This window comes from Lepus europaeus, chromosome 12 (genome assembly GCF_033115175.1).
Source record: "Lepus europaeus isolate LE1 chromosome 12, mLepTim1.pri, whole genome shotgun sequence".
NCBI classification, from domain to species: Eukaryota; Metazoa; Chordata; class Mammalia; order Lagomorpha; family Leporidae; genus Lepus; species Lepus europaeus.
Window position 1 is genome coordinate 97,442,169 of NC_084838.1, and position 13,752 is coordinate 97,455,920.

The window sequence follows — 13,752 nt, forward strand, 5'->3', positions numbered from 1 at the left end:
CCCAACAAACCAGGACACAGGCTCACCTGTGAGCTCTATGAGCTGGGCAGGTTAGTGAAAGACATCAGTTTCTTGAGCAGTCAGTCTGGTCCATCTTCAAGCAGGGGTCTCCTAATCGTGTTAGTCTGGACTTTTTACCCCCACACATGTGTCATAGTTATTCAAGATTTGAAAAAGAATTAAGATTATGTGTCATTATAAATTGCTTACTTGTAGTATCCTGAACTGAAACTTACAAATTTCTCCAAGCATAAAATGAGCTCTCATTTAAGCAAAATGGAGGTTATTGTGGGAACAATCTAAGACCATCCTGTTAAATTTTTTCATTATTTAAGGCTCCGAACAACACTTAACAATGACTTCTGTGTTTACACAACATCAGCTAGAGAGGTGTGGGTGATGTTGGGGGTCAGAAACACAATCATTCACTTACAGAATGATTATTTTCTGAGCACTAGATACTTGAGATGGAAATGGAAATGGAAATGTCACAGTTCCAATCTCGGGTCTGTGGAGAGGATGGAAGTTAATCTATACATAACACAATTACATATTTGGGCTTTATTACAATAGACCAAGAAATGCAGGGTCCTAAGAGTGCATAAAACTCAGGAGGGGCTTCCTCCCTGGAGAGCAGCACCTGAGCTGAGACCTGAGGAATGAGAATGTCGGCCGAGAAGAGAGGGCTCCCAGGTCTGGAGAATGCCGGTGAACTGCACAGGCAAAGGAAGGGGAAGGTCAGTGGGGCGAGACCGCAGAACCAAGGAAAGGTAGCTCCTCTATTCCCCCCTTCCCATTTGACTCAAGCAGCATCAGAGACCCTTTAGTCTGGTGCAGACGGGCCAGTGCACAGACCCAGGAGACAACTTATGGTTGGTTGGCTAACACACTCCCCCCTCCTTTTCCAGTGATCAATTAGGAGGTGAGCATGTGACCTAGTTCTGACCAATCAAATGTAAATGACATGAAATGACATTAAAGCTGAAATTAAATTCTAAATCAGACCATTGTCTGTTACGGAGTATGCTCGCAACTGAGGAAAAAACCGATGTACTAGACTGCTGACAGCAGGAGTTTGCCAAAATTAAACATAAAGGGACAAAAATTGGAAATTTTGAAAAAAACAAACAAACATTAATTTGTAGTGTCAACTAAAATAAACACAAACAACAACCAGGTAGGGAGATTCTCTCAAGAACACTGATATTTATTTGGGAAGGACAGAGAATTGCAATGGAAATACACATGCATAGTAAACTATGGGTATATTCAAAGAGGTTGAGGCAAGGGAAAGTTTTTAAAGGCAAAAACAAGGAGGGGTTGCATCAGATATTTTGCAACAATAATATCTGAACACAATGATTATTAATAGGGTGAAATTAATCTGAGGATAAACAGTTGCCCTTGTAAAAGTACTTTTTGTATAAGGTTTGGTGGCCTCTATACAAGCCTATGATTCTGACATTCTCTTGTGATACTATTAGGCACTCATATGTAAGAATAAGAACCCTTTTCTTATTTATTTAGTTAGTTGGGACTGAAACAACTAACTACATTTGGATTTCAACAATTTCCACATTGCTTTTGCAATAGAAAAGGTAAGCGTATGTATGTGTGTGTGTGTGTGTATGATATATATATATATATACTATATATCATATATATATGATATACATGAAGAAAACATTTTTTCATTGATAAAATATATATGCGAAAATTTACATTTCAACCATTTTTCAGGATATTTCTATAATTCTGTACCATTAAGCATCATTTCATGAATTTGCTGGCCATTTGTTTATCTTTTTTGGAAAAATGTCTATTCAAGTTCTTTCCCAATTTTTGACTGAGTTGTTTGTTGTTGTTGTTAAGTCATCAGAGTTCTTTATCTATTCTGAATGTTAACTCCTTATCAGATTTAATGGAGTCTTCAAAATGTTCATAGAAAATTCATATTATCTTTTAACTCCATTTTTCCATGAACATGGAAGTTGAACACTGAAGTACCCTTGTATATACTTTGCAAATATTTTCTCCCCAAAACGGGAGTTTTTAAAAACATGAGAATAGAAATGCTGAGAATAAAATAGTTAAAGAACTACTTGAAATTTTTCTAGAGCTGAAGACATGAATTCTTCAACTTGAAAAAACCTACCCACTCCAAGCCTCAATTTTTAAAAAACAGAAGGTTGAGCAAGATAATAGTCTTGACTTAAAGAGAATTACTGAGCTGAAAGATCAGTCTGGAAATCCTTTCAGTGTGTAGCACAAAAGAGTAAGGAGAAAGGAAGCAAGGGGAGACCAGCAAGCTGCAGAAACAGGGAAGCTGATTTGGAAGATCTGATACCTGTTTAATATGCATAGGAGTTTCAAAAGGAATAAAAAGTATAAATGAACCAAAGATGTCACTAAGAATGATAATGATGACAATGTGAAGAAAGTTATATAGCTTCTCACAAAGCAGAGATAACACAATAGCAAAACAGAAGTAACAGCTTAAAGCTGGTAAAGGATTTGAATAGACATTTCTTCAAAGAGAATGCACAAATGGTCAACAAACACATGAAAAGATGTTAAGTATCCTTGGTCATTAGGGAAATACAAATCAAAACCACAATGAGAGGCACCTCTCACCCACTAGGATGGTTACAACCAATAACATAGACAATATGGGGCCAGCGCTGTGGCGTAGCAGGTAATACCCGCATCCCATATGGGCACTGGTTCCAGTCCCGGCTGCTCCACTTCCCATCCAGCTCTCTGCTATGGCCTGGGAAAGCAGTAGAAGATGGTCCAAATCCTTGGGGCCCTGTACCTGTGTGAGAGACCCGGAAGAAGTTCCTGGCTCCTGACTTTGGATTGGTGCAGCTCTGACTGTTGTGGCTAATTGGGGAGTGAACCAGCAGATGGGAGATCTTTCTCTCTCTGCCTCTGCTTCTCTCTCTGTGTAGCTCCAACTTTCAAATAAATAAATAAATCTTTAAAAAAAGGCAATAAAAAGTGTTGGTCAGGATGCATTTGGGAACACATATTGGAAATATTATTCTAAGGATTCGTTTAAAAGATGTGTTGTTGGGGCCGGCACCATGGTCCAGTAGGTTAATCCTCCGCCTGCAGCGCTGACATCCCATATGGGCACCAGTTCAAGTCCCAGCTGCTCCACTTCTGATCCAGCTCTCTGCTATGGCCTGGGAAAGCAGTAGAGGATGGCCCAAGTCCTTGGGCCCCTGCACCCATGTGGGAGACTGGGAAGAAGCACCTGGTTCCTGGCTTCAGATTGGTGCAGCTCTGGCTGTTGCAGCCATCTGGGGAGTGAACCAACAGATGGAAGACCTCTCTCTCTCTGTCTCTCCCTCTGACTGTCTGTAACTCTACCTCTCAAATAAATAAATAAAATATTTTAAAAAAAGAAAGTAATAGCTATAAATAAATAAATAAATGTTGTGTTGTAAATTGTTTTAACTCAATGAATTCAAATGTTTAACAGTCAGTAAGCTATTTAATGAAATGTTAGAACATACAGCTGTCAACATATTTCTTACCATGTGGGCTAGAGGCTTGGTTGTAAAGAGCATTGTTTCAATTGAGTAGATACAATGCCAAGGTGTCTGCACATGCATGTTTCACGAAACACATGACATGTATAATATATGTCCACCTCCTATTCCATGGGTAGGAATATACAATGATTCAATAGCTCGAAAGAGTTGGGCATATTTTCAAAATGCTAAACATACAGTTACCATGGAAGCCAGCAATTTCACTCCTAGGTATATGCCCAAGAGAGAGAAAAACAGATGTTCACACAAAAACTTGCACATGCAGAGGCCAGTGTTGTGGCTGTCAGTTGTGACACTGGTATCCCATAGCACAGTGCTCGATGAAGTCCTGGCTACTCCGTTTCAGATACAGCTTCCTTCTGATGTGCCTTGGAAGGCAGCGAGTGATAGCCCAAGGGCGTAGGCCACTGCCATCCTTGTAGGAGAAACAGATGGAGCGCCTTCAGCCTGACCCAGCCCTGGCTGCTGGAGCCAGTGTTGGGGAGTGAACTGGCAGATGGAAGATCTTTCTCTCTTCTTGTCTCTTCTCTCTGTGTTGCTCTTTCAAATAAATAAACATATCTTTTTAAAATAATTTTAAAAAGAAAGCAACTGATGCATATATTGTTGGTGGGAATGAAAATTAGTACAGCCATTGAGGGAAGCAATATGATGTTTCCTCAAAATACTAAACATATTGCTACCATATTACCCATCAACCTTACTACTGGGTACATACCCAAGGAAAATGAAGTCAGTCTGTCAGAGACAACTGCACTTCCACATTTATTGCAGCACTATTCACAATAGTCAAGAGACAGGAACAACCTACGTGTCCATAAACTGATGAATGGATAGACAATGAGCTACAGAAATATAATAGAATACTGTTCAGCCATTAAAATTATGAAATCGGGGCCAGTATTATGGAGCAGGGGGGTCAAGCTGGCATTCCATATCACAGCACTGCTTCAAGTCCTGGCTGCTCCAGTTCTGGTCCAGCTCCCTGTTAGTCACCTGGGAATGCAGGGGAAGATGGCCCAAGTGCCTTGGCCCTTGCCACCCATGTGGGAGACCAGGATTCTGACTCCTAACTCAGTTTCAGACTAACCCAGACTTGGCCATTGCAGCCAAATGAACCAGCAGGTGGAAGATCTTTCTTTCTCTCCCTCTCTCTGTCACTCTACCCTTCAAATAAATAACTAGATCTTTTAAAGAACAAAAATAAGATGATGAAATCTTGTCATTTACAACAACATGGATAGAACCAGATCTTGTTACAGTAAGTGACATAAGCCAAGCACAGAAACACAAAGAAACACAAGGACTGCATTATCTCACTCATATGTGGAACCTAGAAAAGTTTATCTCAAGGAAGGATAATGGTGGTTACTAGAAGCTGGGGCCAGCAGTGATGGTGGGGTGGGGTAAGGGTACTAAGTTATCTTACAGCAAGCAGTTCTGATGTTCCATTGCACAGTACAGGAATTACAGATAATGATAATATTGCATATTTCCTTGAAAAAGAACTAGAAGAAATTATTTTTAAAGTTATCACCCTAAAGGAATGTTAAATGTTTAAAGAGATAGATATGTTTACTCTGATGGACACTGCAGAGCATACATTTATAGAAACATTTTAAGATACACATAAAAATGTGTAATTTTGTGTCATTAAAATTAAAAATACATCCGGCCGGCGCCGTGGCTTAACAGGCTAATCCTCCGCCTTGCGGCGCCGGCACACCGGGTTCTAGTCCCGGTCGGGGCGCCGGATTCTGTCCCTGTTGCCCTTCTTCCAGGCCAGCTCTCTGCTATGGCCCGGGAGTGCAGTGGAGGATGGCCCAAGTGCTTGGGCCCTGCACCCGCATGGGAGACCAGGAGAAGCACCTGGCTCCTGGCTTCGGATCAGCGCGGTGCGCCGGCCGCAGCGGCCATTGGAGGGTGAACCAACGACAAAAAGGAAGACCTTTCTCTCTGTCTCTCTCTCTCACTATCCACTCTGTCAAAAAAAAAAAAAAAAGAAAAGAAAAGAAAAAAAAAATTCATGAAGAAACAAAAATAATCCATTGAAAAATGGACAAGGAACATGAATTGGTGTTTCACAGAAGATCTACTGTTGCCAATAAATATCGAAGTTGCTCAAGCTCATGAGTAGCCAGAAGCATGAAGAATAAAGCTCAATGAGGTACCATTTAAAAAATTTATTTATTTATTTGGAAGGCAGAGTTACAGGAAGGCAGAGGCAAAGAGAGAGAGAGACAGAGAGCGAGAGAGAGAGAGAAAGTCTTACACCCACTGGTTCATTCTCCAAATGGCCAGGGCTGGAGCTGGGCCAATCCAAAGCCAGGAGCCAGAAGCTTTTTCTGGTTTCTTCTGGGTCTCCCACTCGAGTGCAGGGGCCCAAGGACTTGGGCCATCGTCTACTGCTTTCCCAGGCCATAGCAGAGAGCTGGATCAGAAGAGGAGCAGCCAGGACTCGAACCAGTATCCATATGAGATGCCGGCACTGCAGGCAGCAGCTTTACCCCCTCTATACCACAGCGCTGGCTCTGAGTTTTCATTTTATATCCATTAAATTGCTAAAGATTTTAAAAGAGACTCATAATGTCCATCATGGACTATGGTGTGGACACACTGTCAGTTGGTGGAGCTCTTTTGGAGAAACTTCTGGCAGTATCTTACCAAATGAATAATGTACATACTTTGAGGAAACTAGTCAGAAGAAATGCTCCAACACGCACAGACTGACAGATAGGCACGTGGAACATCCAAGTTAACTTCAGCCAGCACTGTCTATAAATGAGAAAAAAGCTGCAACAACCAAATGCCCACCAATGGGGAAAACAGATCAAGAAATATACAAATTACTCCAAGAAATAGAATTCAGCCATTACAAAACAAGTTATACTGAAAGGGAAAAAAAAAAAGCTACTGGAGAAAACAGACAAGGTAAAAGTAAGTTATAGAAAAATATTGTCCCTATGAGCCACATTATATTTAAGAAATGCAATCTAATTAAGTGTGCATGTGTGCATACTGTCTCTCGTACCAAGGCTCTTCTCCAAACACACAGTGTTACCTAGGAGTTGGCTAGTTTTGCACGAACTTCTGCTTTTTCATGATGCACCCCTGGATTACCTACACAATTTAAAAGGAATTTGCTGCCAGTATCTTAAGTCTCTGCGCCCAAGGGCAAGGACCAATTGGTATTACTTAGCCTATTGCGAGTCCAGCACGGGTCCGGCAATTAACAGACACATGGCGACCACCTGTTTAAAGATTCTGTCTTCCCCGGTGCGCCTCCGGCCCCGCGCGCACCGGCCTCTTTTCCCCGTCACTCACTGCGCAAGCGCGAGGAGGCGGGGACCAGCGCTCGGCCGCTCCGGCCCAGGCCCCGCCCCCGAGGGCGTGGGACGTCACTGCACCGCGCCACGCGCGAGTCGACGTACCTGTGGCCTTCCGGAAGGAAGCCCGGCGGCTGACCATGGCGAACGCCGCGGAGCAGTGGGTGCTGGTGGAGATGGTACAGGCGCTGTACGAGGTGGGCTCCGCGGCCCGAGTGACACACGACCCCCCTGGCTGTGGGGCGGGTGGGACGCCGCGCGTGGATCTGTGGCCTGAGCCTTCCTCCGGTTCGGGCACGCCCTGAGTCGGTGTCCCTGCCTGGACTGGTTCCTGGGCGTTCTAGTCCCCGCGGCAGACTGTGGTGAAGGGACGGGGCAGGGGGCGCCGGGCACCCAGAGTCCCCGAGGTCCCGCTCTCCAGCAGATGGGTCTGTCCACGCCTGCGGTTGGGACACGGAGTTGGGAGAGTCGAGTGGAAATTTCTGTCCTGGGGAAGTGAAGCCCTTGGACGTCTGGAACAGCGCCTCGGCATAAGCCTTGTTGTAAACTGGACTTGGCCAGTGTTTGTCCAGGTGGGGAGCGCGGGCTAGGAAAGGATTGGTACAGGGTGTGCGAATGCGAAACAGCTCGTCAGTCTTCCGCCCGAGTCCCGTTTTTTATAAAGAGACCAGGGGCGATTTTGACGGGAGAGTAGGTGAGCGAGGTTTTGTGTTTTTTTGAAAAGCTGGCTATTTCAAGTGTGTAAGGTGATCCAAATGCCTGTCTCAGAGAATGTTCCTTCATCTATTGTCTCCGTCTCTTTCTCCTCTAGAACTTTGTGAGCCTTTTGTCCCTAAGGCCCTCGATACGGTAGTCTAGTCTCTAACCGCATTGTGTGTATTAGGCACTGACGAGTTGAATTTTTAATTGAACTTAATCGTAAATAGCCACACGTGGGCTAGCGGTTACGTATTGGACCGCGCAAAACTCAGAAGCTAGGATTAGTGCAGTGGACAAACAAGCCAATCCCTGTGCTTACAGAGTTTATATTTATGTAAACTGAAATTCACTCTAATGTGATGATTTTTCAAAATTTAATATTGCTGTTTGCTGGCACCGGTAGTGGTGCAAGATATCGCGGGATTTTTTTTTTTTTTTCTTGAAAAATATTTGAGAGAGCATGTGGCTCCCGCCTATTTTGTGTAAGCGATGGTCGGCCTCGGGTTAAGGATAGCAACAAGATAGAACCACTAAAATTTTTAAAGAAATGAGTAATTTTCTCTGATGCATAAACCGATTTTTAAATAATTTCTCTTACCCTGAAATTGATCAACAGTGAGTCTTGGGAAGACTCCTCTATGGAGCATTTTCTGGCAAAGAAAAGAAGTGACATTGTTGTGTTTATTAATTTGCTGGACCAGTAGTTTTTCAACTGTACTTAGGATGATTTCTTTGTGGAGTTGGTTGTGACTGAGAAAATTAAAAGAGTCCTTTAATTTTAAACGAGATCAGACTATTCGAAGAGTATTATTTCCAGTTTTTGTGCACTTTGCATGTAGAATGTAATGATCTTGTCTGGCTTACTCCAATAACCATAACTTGTGCACATACAGCCTCTGAATACAGTTTTACGTTGTTTGTGCATTGTTTTGGAAGTCTACACGTGAATCTAATCAGAAGTTTTCCAGTTGCCAAATTCTAGTTTTGTTTTTTAAACAATAGCATATCCCCATCACTTTCTAATATTTGAAAATAGTCTGTGTTTAAGTTTTTAAATGATTTTTCCAGTGAAAGCCTGACCTTTATCATGAAAATAAAGTTGAAAAGAAGACTTGAGACAAATAATTTTGACAAGGTATTTTTATGCCTCCTGGCTTAGAAAACACTGGCTGCTTTTGGAGAACTGTGGTTAAAAGAGAGAGAGACCTGCTATTACTTTTACCATTTACAGTCGTTTTTCCCTCTGCCTGCTCTTCCTTTGACCATTTGCAGTCTTTTTTTCCTCTGCCTCAATCCAAGAAGGATTCAGAGAGGTTTATCAGGATACAGAAAATATAGTAAGATGTGCAAAACATTAAAATTGTGGAAATTGGTTTCCACATAACTCTGTTAACACATCCATGGCTGGATGGAAATAGAAGACTTGTTAAGCTGTGAAATGTTTTGTTACATCATTTCCTACTGGCAAAATTTTAAATTACTGCCTAGTTCCCACATGGAATTACCTGGGCTGGATCCCCAGGCCTGGCTCCTAACTCCAGCTTCCTGCTACTGCGGACCCTGTGTGGCAACAGTGATGGCGCCAGTGGATTCCTGCCACTGCCATGGGAGACCTGGATCCCACTGCTAACTCCAGGCTTCTGGACCCCAGCCCAGCCTTTGCAGGCATTTTAGGGAGGAGACTGTAGACAGAGGCACCTTCTTTCTGTTGCTGTATTTCTCTTTTTCAAATTGGAAAAAAAAGCAAACTTTTTTTTTTAAGTTACCTGATAGTGATAATTATTTTTAAATAATGGGATTCTCTGCTGTCAGATTTTATCTTTTTAAATTCATCTTTTATTCCTAAAGAGGTTTCAAAAAGCTGAAATATTAGAGATTTTTCATATGAAAAAGAAATTGCCTACTGTTAGAAACAGGAAAAAGTGAGTAGAAATGAAGAGGGCTTTTAAAGTAAGTTGCAGTAAATAATAGATTAGCTGTCATGGGGGGTATATACAAGTGTGCTAAATTTGATGTGCGTTTCCTTTTTGTTTTTCACTCTTAGGCTCCAGCTTACCATCTTATTTTGGAAGGAATTTTAATACTCTGGATAATCAGACTTCTTTTCTCAAAAACTTACAAATTACAAGAACGATCTGATCTTACGCTCAAGGTAAGAAATTAAATTCCTATTTTATTTTTTGACATAAAATTTAGCTGCTATATCTTTACAAAAAGAGTTTGTCGTGGCTCACTATATTTGTTTTTTTTTCCCCAAAGATTTGTTTATTTATTCGAAAGGCAGCCTTACAGAGGAGCAGAGGCAGAGAGAAGAGAGAGAGAAGAGAGAGAGGGAGAGAGAGAGAGAGAGAGTCTTCCATCTACTGGTTTCATTCCCCAAATGGCTGCAAAGGCTGGATCTGGGCTGATCTAAAGCCAGGAGCCTCTTCTGGGTCTCCCACGCTGATACAGGGGCCCAAGGCCCTGAGCCGTCTTCTACTGCTTTCCCAGGCGCATTAGCATGGAGCTGGATTGGAAGTGGAGCAGCCAGAACTCAAACCAGCACACATATGGGATGCTGGCATTGCAGGTGGTGGCTTTATCTGCTACACCATAATGCCGATCCTAGCTTACTATATTTCTTAAAATGTTTTCTGTAATGTAAATAAATCAAGAGGAATGAGATATTATGAGGGTAGGCAAAATACAGGGAAAGTTAGGGATAAAGTCAGTATCCAACAGATTACCCTATTATGGTTCTGTATAGTTTGCTAGGATTGAACAGCAGTCTGACAAATAGATGATTTGAAGGAAACATGGCAATTACTAGATTTTGAATGACCATAACATGGTTACATGAGTTACTCAGAAAAAGTACACCTGTTTCTAAATCCTAAAGGTGGGCTTTCTCTCGTCTTCATAAAGATTTGGAGTTGGAAGTAATCCTGTCCACACCACCCCAGCTTGAATTTTGATTTGCTGTGTATGGTAAAGGAAAAAAACTCTGAACACAGAAATAAAACTTTCTTAAATTGTTGTGTCACCCACAAAACTCTATATGGAAAAGAACTTTTAGCCTGTGCTAAGGAACAAGATGAGAGTAGAACACGCACACAACTCAAGAGTGATTTCTTTCTGTCTAGCTATAACTAACTATATGTGGCATTTCTCATAGTACATTTATTAAGATTTCTCCATTAAAACAAACAGTCTGTATATTTCTGGAGTTGACGTTTAAGAGCTAGCACCGTGCTGTATTTTAAATTCTTTTCTCCTGTAGGAAAAGGAAGAATTGATTGAGGAGTGGCAGCCAGAACCTCTGGTTCCTCCTGTCTCCAAAGACCATCCTGCTCTCAACTATAATATTGTTTCAGGGTAAATCAGTTTTGCTACTCAAAGAACTTGTGTTCGGTTTTCTGTAGGTGATTTGTTAAAATGTATTTTGGTTTACATAGTATTCTTTTTTCAGCTGAAATAACTAGCTGCTTTAGTTGGCAGTATAAATTTTCTTTTAGGGATGATATGATCATTTTTTTTAAGTCTCAAATTTGAGAATGAAAACTTAACTTTTTTTCAAAAAAAATTCTTTTCACACTCATGCATGCACATAGTAATATTTCAGATGGTCAGACACCTTTAAAATGAAAAGCGACAGACTCCTTTTTCCCTTGTGTGTTTGTGATGTTTAGATTGGTCATAATTTACCTTCATAACTCTGGATATTAACACTGAATTTACATTGCTCTTTCTTGATTCATTGACTACAAACAACTCCTGTTGACCCTTTATGCGTTATAAAACTTGTCTCACTTATGCTACCTCTCTCATTACTTCCAATGTCTGATCTATTTTTATTTTTTTAGTTCTTCTGTTGATTATTTTATTCTATTTTTTAAATTCAGAAGTTGTAGTTTGTTGTTGTAACAGAATACCCAAGAGTGGATAGTTTATAAAGAAAAGGAACTTAATTTGGCTCACAGTTCTGAGGGCTGGGATATCAAAGAGCGTGGTGTTGGCATTTGCTCATCTTTGGTTTCATCTTATGGTAGAAAAACAAGGAGACCAAACACGAGGGACAGCCTGACCTTATGACAAACTGTTCTTGCAATAACTAAGTTGGCCCTGCAACTCACTAATGCAATAAGGTTGTTAATCTGTATATGAAGGCTCAACCCCATGACCAGAACACCTCCCACTAGGCCCCATTACAAGTACAACTTAAGAAATTTTTTCTCATCCATTGCTTACTTTTACCTCCCATACAAAATAACCACTGTGTTGAAGTTAGTAGATGTTTTTCATTTGCTGATATTTATAATTTTACCCACATGCCTGTTACTGTGAAAATACTTAGTGTTTGTTAAAATGTGATACAGGTTATTCTGAATATATTTTTCTACTTCTGATCTGACACAAGAGAAATTTTATTCCTCATTTCTATAGATCTCTTTAGTCTTATAGAAATTTTCCATGTTCTAAAATCAGACTTAACTAATGTTTTATCTTGCTGTTTGGTTTTTTAAGCATTTAAGAAATCCTGTCTTACTCTAGACATCTAATTTGCTTGTTTTCTGTCTTATGTCTGATTGTCCCAGCTTTATTAATTGAATAGTCGAGTCTTAACTTTGATTAGAAATTTGCCTTTGTTTCTATGTCAGATTCTCTTGTAAAGGATCCATGTTATAGTCTTTATTTCTGTTCTTTTGGTATATTTGTCTCTCTGTGCCAGAATTTCACTCATGATAATACCACAGATTTATAATAATCTTACTACAGTGAGTCTTTCTACCTCATTATTTCTCAAAATTGCCTAGACTGTTCTTGACTCTTTATTCTGGACCTCAAGTTTAGGTTTAGCTGCTTAACTTTGACCCAGAAATGCATTTTTTTTTATTAGAAATGCATTAAATTTATGGGTTAATTTGGAGAGAACTGGTATCTTTCTGTTACTGAATCTCATCACCCAGGAACATGTTGTATCACTTGTGTACTTCAGTCATTTATTTCCTATTCAAAATGTATGTATTTTCTGTTGTAAATGCTTTACTTGTCTTTTCTTCATCTCATATTTTGAAATATTTGTAGCTTCATGTACAGTCATTAAAAAAGAATACAGAGAGATCCTTATACCCCTTTCCATTTGCCTCCAGTAGTAATGTCGTATTTAGCTATAGTACAGAATCACAACCAGGAAGTTGGTATTGCATATGTTTTAATAGAGTTTTGTCTTATATCAGGGAGTTTTTTTTTTTTTTTTTTTTCTATCAAGAATCTTTTTCTTCCTGTTCCTTGTCTTAATGCACTGGCTAGGAAACCTTCCATTCAGTGGTGAACAGGAATGACCTTGACCTATACCTGATGATAATATCTAGTGATCTTTAGCATCTATTCATTTTTTAAATATGCAGAATGTGCTTACTGTGGTATTTCATTTTTAACACCATTATTTTGCAAAAACGTCAAGAAAAAATTGAAGGGTATTTTGTTGATTTTGATGTATTGAGTGTCGTTTTTCTTCAATTAATGCAATGACTATTTACATTCATTACTGAGCGGACGCGCAAGTAATTGAATCTTCTTAAGTTGGATTTTTTTTTTTTCTTTAAATAATAGCCTTGTTGAGATATAACCCATAGCCCATAAAATCCATTCTTTTAAAATACATAATTAAGTTGTTATTAGTATATTCACAGAGTTATACAATCATCACCACCATCTAATTCCAGAACATTTTCATCACTCACAAATGAAATTCCACACTTATTAGCAGTCACTCCCCAGGGCTTTTTCCTCCGGGCATTGGCATCACTGATCCACTTTCTCATTCGGTTTGCCTATGCTGGACACTTTGTGTCTGGCTTATTTTACTTAGCATAATGTTTTCAATCTGAAAATAAATCCTGCTTGCTGTTATTTAACTTGCCTCTGTATCATTTAGGTTGACTCAGTTCTTTTTCAAATGTAGTTGAACATTTTGAACAGCTTTTTTCTGTTTTAGTAATGATTCATAATCTCTTTTCCAAAACTGAGTATAATTCAGAATTTTTTAGTTTTAAAAAGATAATAAAGTACATCATCCTTATTTTATATATATGTAAAGCCACTCTCATGAAGGGCAACATCTCATCTAAATATTTTCATTCCAGTGGGGTAAATAAAAGCTATAAATAGTTCCCCATCAGATTAGG

General features: G+C 40.0%; 1 protein-coding gene across 3 annotated transcripts in view; it reads left to right on the forward strand.

Annotated features, from left to right (window-relative positions):
* Positions 1–6,982: 6,982 nt before the first annotated feature.
* Positions 6,983–13,752, forward strand: part of SPTLC1 (serine palmitoyltransferase long chain base subunit 1) — a 53,648-nt gene continuing 46,878 nt past the window's right edge. For 2 of the 3 annotated variants that reach the window (XM_062208580.1, XM_062208578.1), the window contains exons 1-3: positions 6,983–7,083; positions 9,630–9,737; positions 10,845–10,939. In XM_062208580.1, coding sequence (XP_062064564.1) covers positions 7,027–7,083; positions 9,630–9,737; positions 10,845–10,939 — 260 coding nt within the window. In that variant the 5' untranslated portion in view covers positions 6,983–7,026. Of the gene's footprint in view, positions 7,084–7,382; positions 7,459–9,629; positions 9,738–10,844; positions 10,940–13,752 lie in introns of those variants that run through there. The other variant, XM_062208579.1, reaches the window with a different exon arrangement.